Source organism: Schistocerca piceifrons, chromosome X, assembly GCF_021461385.2.
Source record: "Schistocerca piceifrons isolate TAMUIC-IGC-003096 chromosome X, iqSchPice1.1, whole genome shotgun sequence".
Taxonomy (NCBI): Eukaryota; Metazoa; Arthropoda; class Insecta; order Orthoptera; family Acrididae; genus Schistocerca; species Schistocerca piceifrons.
This window is the reverse complement of record NC_060149.1, coordinates 400,194,588-400,208,509: the sequence shown is the minus strand read 5'-3', so window position 1 is coordinate 400,208,509 and position 13,922 is coordinate 400,194,588. Positions and strand designations below refer to the sequence as shown.

General features: G+C 38.6%; 1 protein-coding gene across 1 annotated transcript in view; it reads left to right on the top strand.

The window, feature by feature from the left end:
• The window catches only part of LOC124721817 (nonsense-mediated mRNA decay factor SMG7-like), a 199,603-nt gene that overhangs the window by 100,669 nt on the left and 85,012 nt on the right, over positions 1-13,922 (top strand). The window contains exons 11-12 of the mRNA XM_047246937.1: positions 847-1,029; positions 2,328-2,511. Coding sequence (XP_047102893.1) covers positions 847-1,029; positions 2,328-2,511 — 367 coding nt within the window. The remainder of the gene's footprint in view (positions 1-846; positions 1,030-2,327; positions 2,512-13,922) is intronic.

The window sequence follows — 13,922 nt, the reverse complement described above, 5'->3', positions numbered from 1 at the left end:
AGAAAAGTTTCTATCCAACCGCATATGTCATTGGATAGACCGTAAGCGCGCACTTTTTGTAGCAAGCGACAGTGTGGAACTGAGTTGAACGCCTTTCGAAAGTTGAGAAATATGGCATCAACCTGGGAGCCGGTATCTAGAGCCTGTTGTATATTATTCACAAAGAGGGCCAGCTGTGTCTCGCATGACCACTGTTTCCTAAAACCATGTTGGTTTCTGCAGATGAGCTTCTGAGAGTCTAGACAGATCATTATGTCTGAACACAAAATATGTTCCATGATTCTACAACAAATCGATGTCAGTGAAATTGGCCGGTAATTATGTGCATCCGATTTTCCCCCCTTTTTATAGATTAAATATGACCAGGGCCTTCTTCCAGTCCCGTGGAACTTTCCACCGTTCCAATGATCTCTGATAGATGATGGATAAGAATGGTGCTATATTTGTAGCATAGTCACCATAAAATCTTACGGGGATACAGTCTGGGCAGGATACCTTTCTGGCGTCTAAGGATCTTAACTGTTTTACAATCCCACATATACCAAACACTATGTCAGCCAGCCTTTTGTTTGTTTGATAATTGAAAGGGGGAATGGTGCTGCAGACCTCTATCATAAACGAGGTTTTGAAAACTAGGTTTAGAATTTTGGCCTTCTGTTTATCATCATCAGTTACATTACCCATACTGTCAACAAGAGAAGGTGTATGTTTGATTAATTGTAGTGGCAGTTGTTTTACAGTTCTTCCTTCATGTGTGATGAGTCGGTCATTAGGGTCTATAATAATCTATTTGGGAAAGATACCTATACTTGCAAATCAACAAGTGACCAAAAACTTTTTTTCCAGATATGCAGTGCAACTGTCACCATGCAGTGGTCATCCATACAACCAGTTAGCTCTAGTGGAAGCTGCTCGTGGTGACCGACTGAGCACGGTATTTTATTATGTGCGCAGTGTATCAGTTAGACATCCTTTTCCAGCTGCAGCCCTGAACCTGGCCAAGACTTTGAATCAGTATGTTGATGAAGAGTAAGTAACTGCATCGGTTTGCACAAGTAATCTGCCCAGAGTCAAATGTGTTGAGATAAACATATATTTGTGAAATACTGTGTCAAAAGTGACCACAGATGTTATAGCATGTGATCAAACTATTATTAGTACAGTTTTTCCTTTGTACTAGTATGTACTTTCACTGGAAAACTTTATGGCAGATGCTAAGTGACTCACATTTTCTCATTGGATGCTACCACTTGCAAAGCTAATATGAACATCAAAGAAAAACTAAGATGTCATAAACTCAACTGCTTGTTTGAATGTGTGAGAACGGGCTCACCCAGTCAGTTGTACAGGGACCCACAGTGTAATGTGGTAACTCAACCACAGTGCAGATAGATTTTTCTGACATAAGGAAAGTACAGGACAAAATGAATAAAGTGGTTACAGATGGCTATGAATATTTAACACGTAGCAGCACATCAGTAAGAATTACAGAAAATGTAAGAGAAAGTCAAAATTTTGACTTCCAAAAGAACAGTGAAGAGTAACCTGCACAACTTTAAATTATTGGGCACAGAAAAGCTTTTTTATATACTTGAAAATCAGTGTGACATACCAGAAGTTAATGTCTTCTTTACAATGTCAGCACAGAAATTTTATGGGCAATTTTTCCTCATTAAACTAAATTTTTCAACAAGTATTTACCTGTACATACTTGAGCAGTGGTTGATGTCACAGCTTGATACAGATTTCATGGATTACATCTTTCACCAAGATCAAACACCCTCACATTGAGACAGGAATTTCACACGTTTTTAATCCACACTTCCAAATCATTGAATTCATCATACTGGACATGACGATTCCATGTTCTGCTCTTGGCCACTGACATCTCGGAACCTGGCACCCACAGATTTCTTGTTATGGGGTTATATAAAAGACCTCTCCGATTCCAGTACACGAAACTTGCATAGGTGACTCCATATATGTTTCAGGGCATATGGTGTGAAACAGATGATCCCCAGACGGTGCCTGGGTAACCAAAGGGGTGTCATATAGAACACATGTAAGATATAAGTAGCTATTTGTAACCACTACATTCATTTTGAATTGCCATATATATCCCTCCCATTTTAAGGGATTGTGCAGGTCCTTTTTAAGTAAAATACGACTTTGACATCTTTTGTCAAAACACAGCTGTTGTTGTTATCATTGTTAATGTCTGCATACTGTCACAGTTCTCTGTTCACCATGGAAAACGTGAATAGGAAATTTTATTGTGTGTTTCTTTATGTAAGCACCTTTTCTTTAAAACTTGTGAATTTTTGCAGGATAGATGTTGAGGGCCGTGCAAAGCTAACAGTACCAGAGTGCGTGACAGTTTTTTTGAGGTTTCATGGTCTTTTGAGCAAACTGACTGATTTAGAAGTTGCTGAGAAATACGTCAAGTTGCTGACAAACACATTGACAGCTCTTGTTGCAACAGAGAGCTTTAGTGCTACCCAGCTTGTTCAGGTTAGTGATGTGCTGGTTTTTATCTGCAAAAATATGTAATTTGTTGGTAATTATGTGGTTACTTTATGGTGACATATCTGAACTTCCTAGATACAGTTCTCAAGGTTTTTTTTAAAAAAAATTCGGTTTCAAAATGTGTGCAAGAAAGACTCAGCCATGGTATCGTAATTTGACCTTTAAAAGCACAAGACAATGATTTCTCTGCAAACCTTAGAGATGACATTGATGTTGCTGAAATTTAGTTTTTATGAAGTTACCACATGTCATGTTAGTGTAACTTCTTCAGCAGAATAGTTCTGTCTGTGTGGCTTATAAAGTAGTTGTTTTGTGAGTATGTTTTGTTTAAATATATAAACGGAAAAAAATGCTTCAATGTGAACAGTTGATTGTCAGTGGAAATTTGTCCACACTTGCTGATGGTTTATTGGGAGGCTATGATCAGAGCGTGGCATCAACTGACTCGCAGAGAATGAGGGCGAACTCATCGCTGCTCGGGCCTAAATTGGCTGGCTGTAGTAGAGTCGGGGTAAGAAAATCCCTGATAGCTAGCAGCACTGTTTACTACAAATCACCAGTGGCTGTAGGTGAAAACAAAAGTCACCTATAGAGTTGCGGCAACACCGAGGCATTGCCATAGATATGTTTACAAGATTTTGTTACATGATTGGTTGAGGTAGGCGCACAAAGCTGCCGATTACCAGAAAGAAGAATATTGTACAGTTCATATGAAGATTTAACCATGAGAAACCTTTGTGCAAATTAGGAGTTGCATTTTTTGAATGTTGACCATTTGCAGATGTGAATAAGGATTTCTCATGAATGTTTGGACAATTTAAAAAAGGCATTCATGTGGTTTTTGCAATGATTTGTTTCTGTGGTTGAGATGTGAAAGAAACTTATTACTGGTGATTTAAGGGGAGCTGGAGGTGCCTATGCTGCCCATGTTAAAATCACTAAGTTTGAGGAACATTTATGAATAAACTACCAAATAGAAAAATTTTAATTTTTTTTACATATAGAGTGGTTTAGTATTGCAGTTATGACAGAGGGATTTTGGAGTATCTTTTCTAGTTTCCTTCAAATTATTTTTTTTATTAATGACCCAAATTTTTTTACAAATAATTGCTTTATAATTAAACTGAAATGAAACTACTGAACATATTGCCAAATGGCTGTGTTACAATGTAAGTTTGACCACTAGGAGTGCTGTATAAAAATTTCGTCTCTCTAGCTTGAGTGGATTTTGTGAAAATGTTCCTTATATTCGAAAAATTCTAATTTACGGGAAATGGCTATCAAAGTTTCTCAATACATTCTTGCACTATAGGATGGATTATCAGGGTCTTCTTCTTCATCCTCCAAAAGCTTCCTCTTCTGTCTTCTTTTCTGGCCTATTGTTCCATCATACTTCGTATGCCTTTCTCTTCTTTCTGCTCCTCTTATCGTTTCTCTGTCAATATTTCTTAGTGCTCGTACAGTGTTCACCCCAGCTGTAAATCCTAATGCCTTCAGAACTTCACACTTCACACTGTTCCCTTGGTTGTAGGTTGCTATTGCATCATAAATGCCAAAGTGCAGTGTTTTTATGCTTACAAACACCCTTTTAGGAATCACTTTCCAAATCAAATTGTTTACGCTCTCATTAGGATTCTGCGTCTTTCCGTGTAGACATTAGTGTAACAATTCTGGCTGTGCTAAGTCGTGAAAAATTGGTTTTATTGCATTTATCACAGCTGCTGGTAAACCATGTTTGTGATCATAGTCCTTTTTTGCATTATATTTGCACCAGGAATCTTTTTGGCACAGGCTGTGTTGAGGGTATTCATTGAAAGAGGCAGTATGAAGGAACAATGCCCACACTGCTTTTCGCATGTCACTAACATTACTAGTATTTTGCCTTATAGCATACCCATAGTATCTCTGTAGACGTTCAATCACCTCATCAGTAAGCCTGCCTCTCCCTCCTATTGTCTTTCCATCACTGAGCTTACTTGAACCCAAAGTTTGTTTGAGCCTTCGAAGCCGTGCACCCATACGCTTTTGCACATGCCCAATGCATTCCAACTTTTCAACTACAAGTTCATTTCCATATGGTTTCAGTTCCTCTATAGTCTTGAAACCTTTGGACTCACCATCCCCAGGGTAGTATTTGTACCTAACGTTGTATCTGGGAACTGAACGTTCAAAAATTTCTTTCACTCCATCCACTTCCATTGCTCCACTTGATCCACTAAAATTTGCCTCACAGGTTCCACTGTGCTCTCCTTTGATTTTATTTTTGCACCTACAATGTTTTGATAATATTACAACATCTATCACTTTTGCACTATCACCACAAGTAGCAGTTACAACCCCATTCAGGGATTTATGACCCCTCTTTTGCCAGGAACCATCTAATGCCACTACCAAATCCCTAGAACCACCGTTCACAGATTCCTCCACTGCTTCCTTCATGGTTTTCAAAGCCACATCTTCTACAGAGGATCCTACCAGTTCACAGTAGTACCCAAATTTGCTTGGAGGCGATGGCAAGTTCATAATACCACAAAACAGTTTACCAGCAGCAGACCCTTTTCCAATGGATCGAAGACCATACACAAGTCGAACATTCACATCAAACACTCTAGATCGTCCATTTTCACCAAAGAGACTGGCATGTGAATTGTAGAGTCATTTGATACTTGCAACATGCACAGATTATCTTCGTCTCACAAGCTAAACCAAAGTGGTTTGTTATCTCTAGTCCCACTCCTACACTTGAACACATTTGGCACAGAACACTTTCTTTCAGCACAGAAGATAATAATCCAATATTCAGTACTTCATTAATATCATCACTGTCACTAACATATTCACGAAATCTGTCACTTCCACCAGTCAGCTTCTTGCCAGAAGATCAGGGCTATGGCCGGCCATGTGTTGCTTAGCAGAAGAACGCACTGTTTCAGTAATTGTAGTATCGCAACTTGGTATTAGTGTTAATTTTCTTTTCCCTACGTTCTTCCTCTTCTTATATACACGGTTACTAAAACGTGGCATCGTAACCAAAACAACGCTTTACACAAGAAGTATAATACTACCAACAACAGGCGCAACACTGAACTAATTCGAAACGGTAAACAGCAAAGAGACCATGTTCCGTGCTCTTAGCGCTTCATTTGTCACAGAAAACAATGTAGCCAACCCTTGCACACTTGCTGTATGCGTAACATAAGGCGCTGTATGCGTAACAGGCCGAGAAAATCCCAAGCAGTTTGCCAGGAAGTCATGAGAAGGTGTTAGATGCATTCAGCGGCCGCCCGTTTCCTCTGCAGGCGTGGGGGAAAATGGTAATAACTCCACTTCTAGGGCGAGAAGAACAATAATTCAAAGTTTACATTAAAGAGGAATGTTCCAATTAATTTTCGGTAGAAAAAAAAAATCGTAATTGTTTGGATTTGACCACCTCCGTCTCCCCTTAACATGTTGGAATAAACACGATAAGTGTTTTATTGGGATGAAGATAGGTTCATCATATTGAGGAACATGTTAACGATAAAATGCAACTTGAGAATTTTATGCAGATGTACTGGAGTAACTGGATAAAAACTACTTGAAGAGCTTTGAGTTGCAAAAGAAGTAATGAAACAATTTTACACTAGAATGCACCTGCTCACAAATGAGAAATGTGATTGTTTGGTGTAGGTACTGTTGTAACATCCACATTGCATTCACTATAAAGGACAGCCTTTCACTGCCAGACTGGAAAGTTGTTTCCTTGCCCTGGTACCTCTCTTCTAAAATGATGTTTTGTTGCATTTTATCATTTTTCTCATCTTCTGAAAAAAATTAATAATACCATTGTGGTATATATGACGTGAGGAATGGTTTTGTGATTTAATCCCTATGATTTTGCAATTAATGTAACAGAGGTGTTAACTGTAAGCATGATCTAAACAAAAATTAATTTTTGCATTTTGTGTGATCATAGTTGTTACCGACCTGCAGAAAAAGGTAACTTAAACTCTTCACTTAAAATGCTACTCTTTCTGAAGGAGCGTATAAAGAATTTCTTTGATACATTTCAGCCAGATTGAGTGCCCTTTCTCTCCCACGACACTGTAAAGCAACAATAGAACAAATATGGTTGTTGAGGTATATATAAGCCCACACTTTATAAGTTATTAAGTTTTGGGTGATAGTTTCAGTATAACATGTAAAACATAATTGTTTGCACATCTGCAGCACAGTAAGAAAATTACAAAGCCATTTATTTACAGACAAATATAGCAAAAGGTAAAGTTTTGAACACTGCCTTTGTGACTCTTTTTATCAACCAACACTTGCTGTTGTCAGTCAAATATTTCCTTAATTTTTTGCACGGTGAATTTTGGAAAATAATTCCCATTAACAAGAGTGTTTTTCACATATTATGACCTTTTTAGGTGTAATGTTATTGATGTGTAAAAGCTGAGCACAAAAATGCTCTTGTGTAGAAAATAAAGGACTGGCAACAGCAAATGTTATTTTATAACAAATCCGTTTCTAATTGATAAAATAAAATAAAAAGTGCTTGAGCTGAATAGTGAAAGGAAAACAAAATAAAGAACTCCATTAGAAGATCATACTGTCATATCGGCAAATAAATTGTCTGAAAAAGGAGGAATGTCATTAAACACACACATGTCCAGCATCTGGAGTTTAAAGGGTAAACATCTACGTCCATGTAAGTACTCCATGTACTGTACAGTACGTGGTGGAGACCCTGTACCTCTTTGTTGTTCCCTTATCTCTTTCACTCTTAAACGGAATGAGGGAAAATGACTGTCTAGTTAGTTAGTTGGTCAGTTGTTTGCTTACTTACTTGTTCTGTAGATCAGGTTCATGGTAAATGTTGATGTGGAATGTGTCAACAGAACAAACATAGAACACTTATCTACAACTATAAAAAAAAAGAAATTATTATCAGGGCCAGTTTAGGTCCAAAGTGGCACACTTGGGGTGCCAAGGTGAGAGCAGCACCAGATATGCCAAAATTGTTAAGGTTTCTGTAGAGGACACATAACAAATAGAAACAGCTGCCTGGGATGCCAAGCTGGTTGGGTGCCAAAGTGCAAGATTTGTTTGCAGTACCTATCATAATTAATAGTGAAAACTGACATGGGTAAAATTGTATGAGGCAAAGAGGGTCACTAAATGATAAATTTCTTATGTGGAAAAATGTTCTTGAACTGGTGTGCTTTACACAGCTACATGCTGGTCATTTACATCATTATTATTAATTATTTATTTTAGAATTCCTCCATGGTGTAGAAGGAGTTGTTAACGAGCAACATCTTTAATCTACATTTGAAAAGACCTCCACTGTCTGTCAGACATTTTATTCCTGTGTGTTGATAGTCAAAGGATTTTATAGCTACATGTTTCACCCCTTCTGAACCACAGTTAGATTCATTAAACGGCAAAGCAGAGCATTTTACTCCCAAACTTAGCTTGATTCTGGATAGCAAATTTCATACGTGAGTAAATGTACTGTGAGGCTGTCATTAGCATTCATAACTGCTTAAAGAGGGACCTGCAAGACATGCATGTGTAATTATTTTCTTTTGTGCGTTGAATACTGTTAACCTAAGTGAGGAGTTACCTCAGAATATTATCTCATAAGACATCAGTGAATGAAAATATGTGCTATATGTTTTTGTACAAACTGTGATTTGTTTTATTTCGTCTTTGTGGTAATTAGGAGAAATGTATGTCAGTGGCCGTAGAATCATTTTGCTGTCAGTCACAAAAGCAGGTTTTCTAAACTTTCTCAAAAAAAAAGTCGTCTTCTCTCAAGGGATTTTCATTTCAGTTCAGGGAAAATTTCTGTAAACTAGCATGTTGATCTACCCTACCAGTAACAAATCTAGCAGTTCACCTCAAATTGCAGTGATGCTTTTCTCTAATCTGACACTCAAGCAGTGCTCAAGAATGGGTCATACAAGTGTTGTGTATGTGGTTTCATTAATAGGTGGAAAAACACTTTCCTACAATTCTTCCAATAAACCAAAGTTGGCCATTCACCTTTCCTGCAACCAATATCTGGCACTCGTCCCACTTCCTGTCACTTTGCAACGTACACCATGAGATTTAGTTGACACAACTATGACAGATAGCACACTATTAATACTGTATTCAAGCATGATAGGTTGTTTTTCTTATTCATATTCATTAACTTACATTTAGAGGAAGCTGCCATTCATCACACCAGATAGAAATTCTATCCAAGTCATCTGGTACCCTCCTACACTCACTCATAGATGACACTTTCCCATACACTACAGCATTATCAGAAAATAGTCACAGATTGCTGCTCACCCTATCTGTCAGATCATTTATGTATGCAGAAAATTAGACTGGTCCGATTACATTTCTCTGGGGGCATCCCTGATGACATCTTTCTCTGTCTTTGATGAACACTCACCGTCTGGGACCATTACTTAAAATAAACTCAAGCCACTCACATATCTAAGAATCTGTTCCACATGCTCGAACTTTTATCAAAAGTCTGTCAAATGCTAGGAAAATGAATCTGCCTGTTGTCCTTCATCCATGCTTCACAGGATATCATGAGCAAAGGCCAAATAAGTGATGCCTTCTAAATCTGTGCTGGTTTGTGGACAGAATTTGTTCATTATCAAGGAAGCTTAGTATATTCAATCTTAGAATATGCTCAAGAGTTTTGCAGCAGGCTGATGCTAAGGATATTGGTCTGCAGTTTTATGGATCCATTCTTTTACTCTTCTGATATGTGGGAGTTACTTGTCCTTTTCTTCCAGTCACTTCAGACTTTCATCTGGACGAGAGACTCACAATAAATGTAAGCTATGGGTGGGACCAATGTCAAAGGGTACTCTCTGTGAAACCAAATTGGGATTCTACATGGCTCTGGAGACTTACTTGTTTTCAATGCTTTCAGCTGCTTTTCAGTGGCAGGGTTGCCTATTTCTGTGTCCTCCGTACAGGAGTTTGTGCAGCGGTCAAATGATGGTATGTCCGTACAATCCTTGTGTGTGAATGATGTTGTTGTTGCTGTTGTTTTAATGCAAAATTTAAAACTTCAGCTTTTCCTTTGCTGTCTTCTACTGCCACACCAGAGTGATCTACAAGTGACTGAATAGATGCCTCAAACCCACTTAAGTGATTTTATGTAAGACCAGAATTTTGTAGGATCTCTACTGGATCATTTACTAATGCATGACGGTGTAAATTGCACGATTCATGCATCAGTCTTTTTAAAGATGCACAAATTTCTACTAACTTCCGCCTGTTGACCATTTGGCGTAACTTTTTGTGCTATAGGTGAAACAGTCTCTTTCTCAGCATTTTCTTATTAAACTACGGTAGGTCTTTTCCATCCTTAATCCACTTACTTTGCATGTGCTTCTCCAGTGTGTGATTTATGACCAGACTCACAGCTTGTCATTTGCCTGAGAAACTGCCACCAATAGCAGCAGAGAAGACAGGCTTAGCTAGAAGATGCAAAATCTTCTGAAAACAAGGGAAAGCATCAAGACACTATTGTAGGTGGTATAACAAGGGCTTCTGTTCCAGAGTGGTTCAGAAAATGAACTTTTGTATTTGTAGAAATGAAAACAAAAAAATAAACATTTAACAGTAAAATACATTCATTAGCGGAGTGTTGAATAGTGTCTGATGAGCGATTTCGATTCAGTAGCCTACTCTTTTTTAAGATTTATGAAAATGTCATGCATGTAAGAAGAAAAATAAATTGGAAAAGAATATGCTGAGGATTCTACCTGTGAATTCATGTATACATTACCAGTAATTAACAGACATCTAATCATAAAGAAGGAAGAATGGTGTTCAAGTTGGCACAATTCCTAAAGTAGTAAGTTTATATGTTTCTTTTAAATGTATGGTGTAGCATGTACGCTCAGGATCCTGGTACTACAAGGGTTGCCCAGAAAGTAACGCACCTCATCACCGTCAAACAGTCTTCCACGAATGGGATCCTTTAATAGCCCAAACAAGTGGAAGTCCGAGGGGGCTTGGTGAGGGCTGTAGGGTGGATGGGGTAACACTGTCCAACCCTGTTTTGCCATGTGCTCAGCAGTCCTCAGACTTGTATGGGGCTGAGATTTATCGTGTTGCAGCAAAATATCTCCTGGGTTGCCGTGGTGCCAAAGTCACCGGAAGTGCTTCTTGAGTTTTGTTAATGTGTGAACATATGCTTCCACCTCTTGGCAGCACATGAGCGAGAATCACACCTTCAGTCCCAGAACATGGTGATCATGACCTTATCAGCGGAAGCAGTTGCTTCAAATTTTTTCTTTTGTGGGGTGTGGGAATGGTACCATTCCATTGACTGTCATATTGTTTCGGGCTCAAAATGGTGAACCCAGGTTTCATCACATTTCACTACCTGGGACAATAAGGCCTCCCCCTTAGCTGCAAAATGTTGCAACAAATCAAGACAAATGCTTTTTCTGTGCAATTGTGGTCCACGGTTAGACACTGGGATCCATCTTGCACACACTTTTGAATATGCAAGTGTGTGGATAATTGCATGCTCACTTCCTTTACTGATTGACAGATGCAAAGCCAACTGCCAAGTCATAATGCATCTTTCCTCGTGAATGACATCATCATCTCACTGCAACATGTCAGGTATGACAGCTGTGGATGGTCTCCCCAACTGCTGCAAATTGTGGAGCTCCCCCCACCACATTCTGATCCTCAGTGCCCAGCGACTGATTGTACTTCGGTTGACAGCAAATACTCCATAGACTTTGCACAAGCATTTGTGAATATTACCCACAGTTTCTTTGTCTGCAGTGAGAAATTTAATGATGGCATGTTGCTTGTAATGTACATCACCTACAGACGTTATTTTGAAACTGTCCTGCAGCTATGCTATCTGTCGGAAGTGACAGAAATTGGGCACGCTCACTCAGGAGACTTCAAATAATTCATATGTAACGTTTCGCATTCGTAGCTTTGTTTTCAGCTGAGAAAAAAAAATGTGGATGCATTACTTTCTGGGCAACCCTCGTAACTATGTTGCCAATCTACCGTGTTCTGGTGTGCTGATGTTTATCTTCCACAAAATGTGTTAACACTGCATTGAATACAGAGTTGAATACTGATAATACAAACACAAGAAAAGGGTGTTGATAGATTCTACATAAATCTGTGTGTAGTGTTCTACATTGCTAGAGGTGACATAAATTGTTGGCCATCCTTCCAGTAATAGTGACTTCTTCCACCATGAGTGCTGATTGCTTTTCAGTTTACAGATAGATTATACCTCTGCTGCATTTCCTGTCCTTTTCTCTGATGAAAGTAGGAAAAAAAAGTCATTGAGTTCCAGTTTAAATAGTAGAGTTCTTGTCAGTTTATTATGTAAAAACTGATTTGCAGTTGTTAGGTGAACTTACGTAAAATGCATTCCAATAAAAATGGCACAAAAGTGCCTAATTTTTAATTGTAATATTGTCAGTTACCTATGCAGTGTTCATGGGAAATGGATTGGATTGGTAAATGTGGCATCTCACTGCCTCTTTTTCTTACAGCATATTTTAAAGTCATATAACATGTTTTACTCACTTTGTGGTGAATTAAAGAATGGCCAAAAAGTTACTATAGCTTCCTCACCTTGAATTACATTACTGGTAGACTGCACAAATCTCTTCCATTCAGGAATTGCACCTGCAGAATGGGCTGCACTGAGTGGAGCCACAAGTGACCACATTCAAATCTAGAACTGTAATCTGCTGTAATTCATTGCTTGACTTATACTTAAATACCCAAAATGCCTTAACACCTAGCTAATCTACATATGTTGCAGAAGGAACCAATTTAAGATGCTGCACCACCTCAGATGTTGGGAAAGCTGAGGCTGCGGTGATGCATTTTATATCCCTCCTACTGCTTTCATTATGAAAGATGGTAGTGGGTGTATTTTTGTGTTGTGTGCTGAATGCTCTTTAAAGTACTGTGTATTGGAACCACACCATCATCTGGGAAAAAATCTTTTGCTGTGACATTGATTTTTGACACATTGACAGTCGCTTATTAATCCCCCTGTATATTAATTAATAATGCTGTCAGATTCATAGTAGCACATGTTAACTTTACATCAACAATTGTAAGTACTGAGCTTAACATGTCTCAGTTGCCTACTAAGTTTATATGTATACCAGTCCTTTTGTTCTTTTCCCATGCAAATTTTCTATAATCATCTACTAAGTAGATGGTATCTTGTGTAACAAATTATTATGAGATCATACTTTACAAATACCATAAGAAAAGGTTTTCACAGTTGTATGTTAATCTTTTATTGAGATAAATACTATATTGTCTACAAAATGTTACTCAGATTAGTAATTTGTGGCTCCCATTGCATAGCGGATGCTAGCACCATTTTATTTAGTGAACTTTGGTGCTAATTTGGCTCACTCTTCAGTTTTTGACAGCCTTCAGTGTGACAGAATGCATAAATTACGGTTCACAAACTGCACTAAGAATAGCAGCTATTTTTATGGAGAGTAGCAGCAAGGGCATTTAATCTTTTGTGCTTCATAAATGCTAATTTTGGATCCAGTGGGTCTCCAAGCCATCCTTTATCATTGACACAAGTGCCCAAGTCCCCTCTTTTGCATGCTTCTGAAGGAATGGCAAATGTTACGCTGGGGTTCATTGTATATATAATGCTTTTCCATATTATGGGTGGACACCACACAAAGCTAGTGTGTCTGCAGCTCATGATCTAGGGGCAAGTATGTCTGCCTGTGAATCACGGGGTCCTAGGTTCAATTCCCGCTGGGGTTGGGGATTTTCTCTGCCCCTGGATTGGGTGTTTTTGTTGTCCTCGTCATTTCATCATCATCAATTGTGACAGAGGCTATATTGGATTGTGTAAAAAAAAGAGGACTGTGTGGGAAAACAAATTGGACTGTGTGAAAAAAATTGGGACTTTGTACGGGTGCTGACGACAGTGCAGTTGAGCGCCCCACAAACCAGTCACCACCACCACCACCACCACCACCACCACCACCACCATCACAAGGCTAGGGCTAGTCTCAAGATACCGGGTATTAAGTAGATTGATGGTACGTGATGAAGAGTTGAAAATGAGCCTAACTTTGGTGTCAGCACTGCAGTATTCTCTACTAACCTCGCACGGTTTTTTGTGACTGTAGGTGCTTTCGTATGCTCTGTGAAGTCACTGTCTGTAGGACATTTAACTGGTGGTTGTCAGAAATTTCAGATTACACACCGAGTTGAATATCAGTGTATTCTCTTCCTCAGGCCTGTCTGATATTAAAAAAAAAAGTGCTTGTCAGTGTAAAGTTCAGTTTCTTTGCAGGAGCATCATCAGTAAATGTTTGATATTTTCAACAGCATATCAGTCAACAATGCTGTGA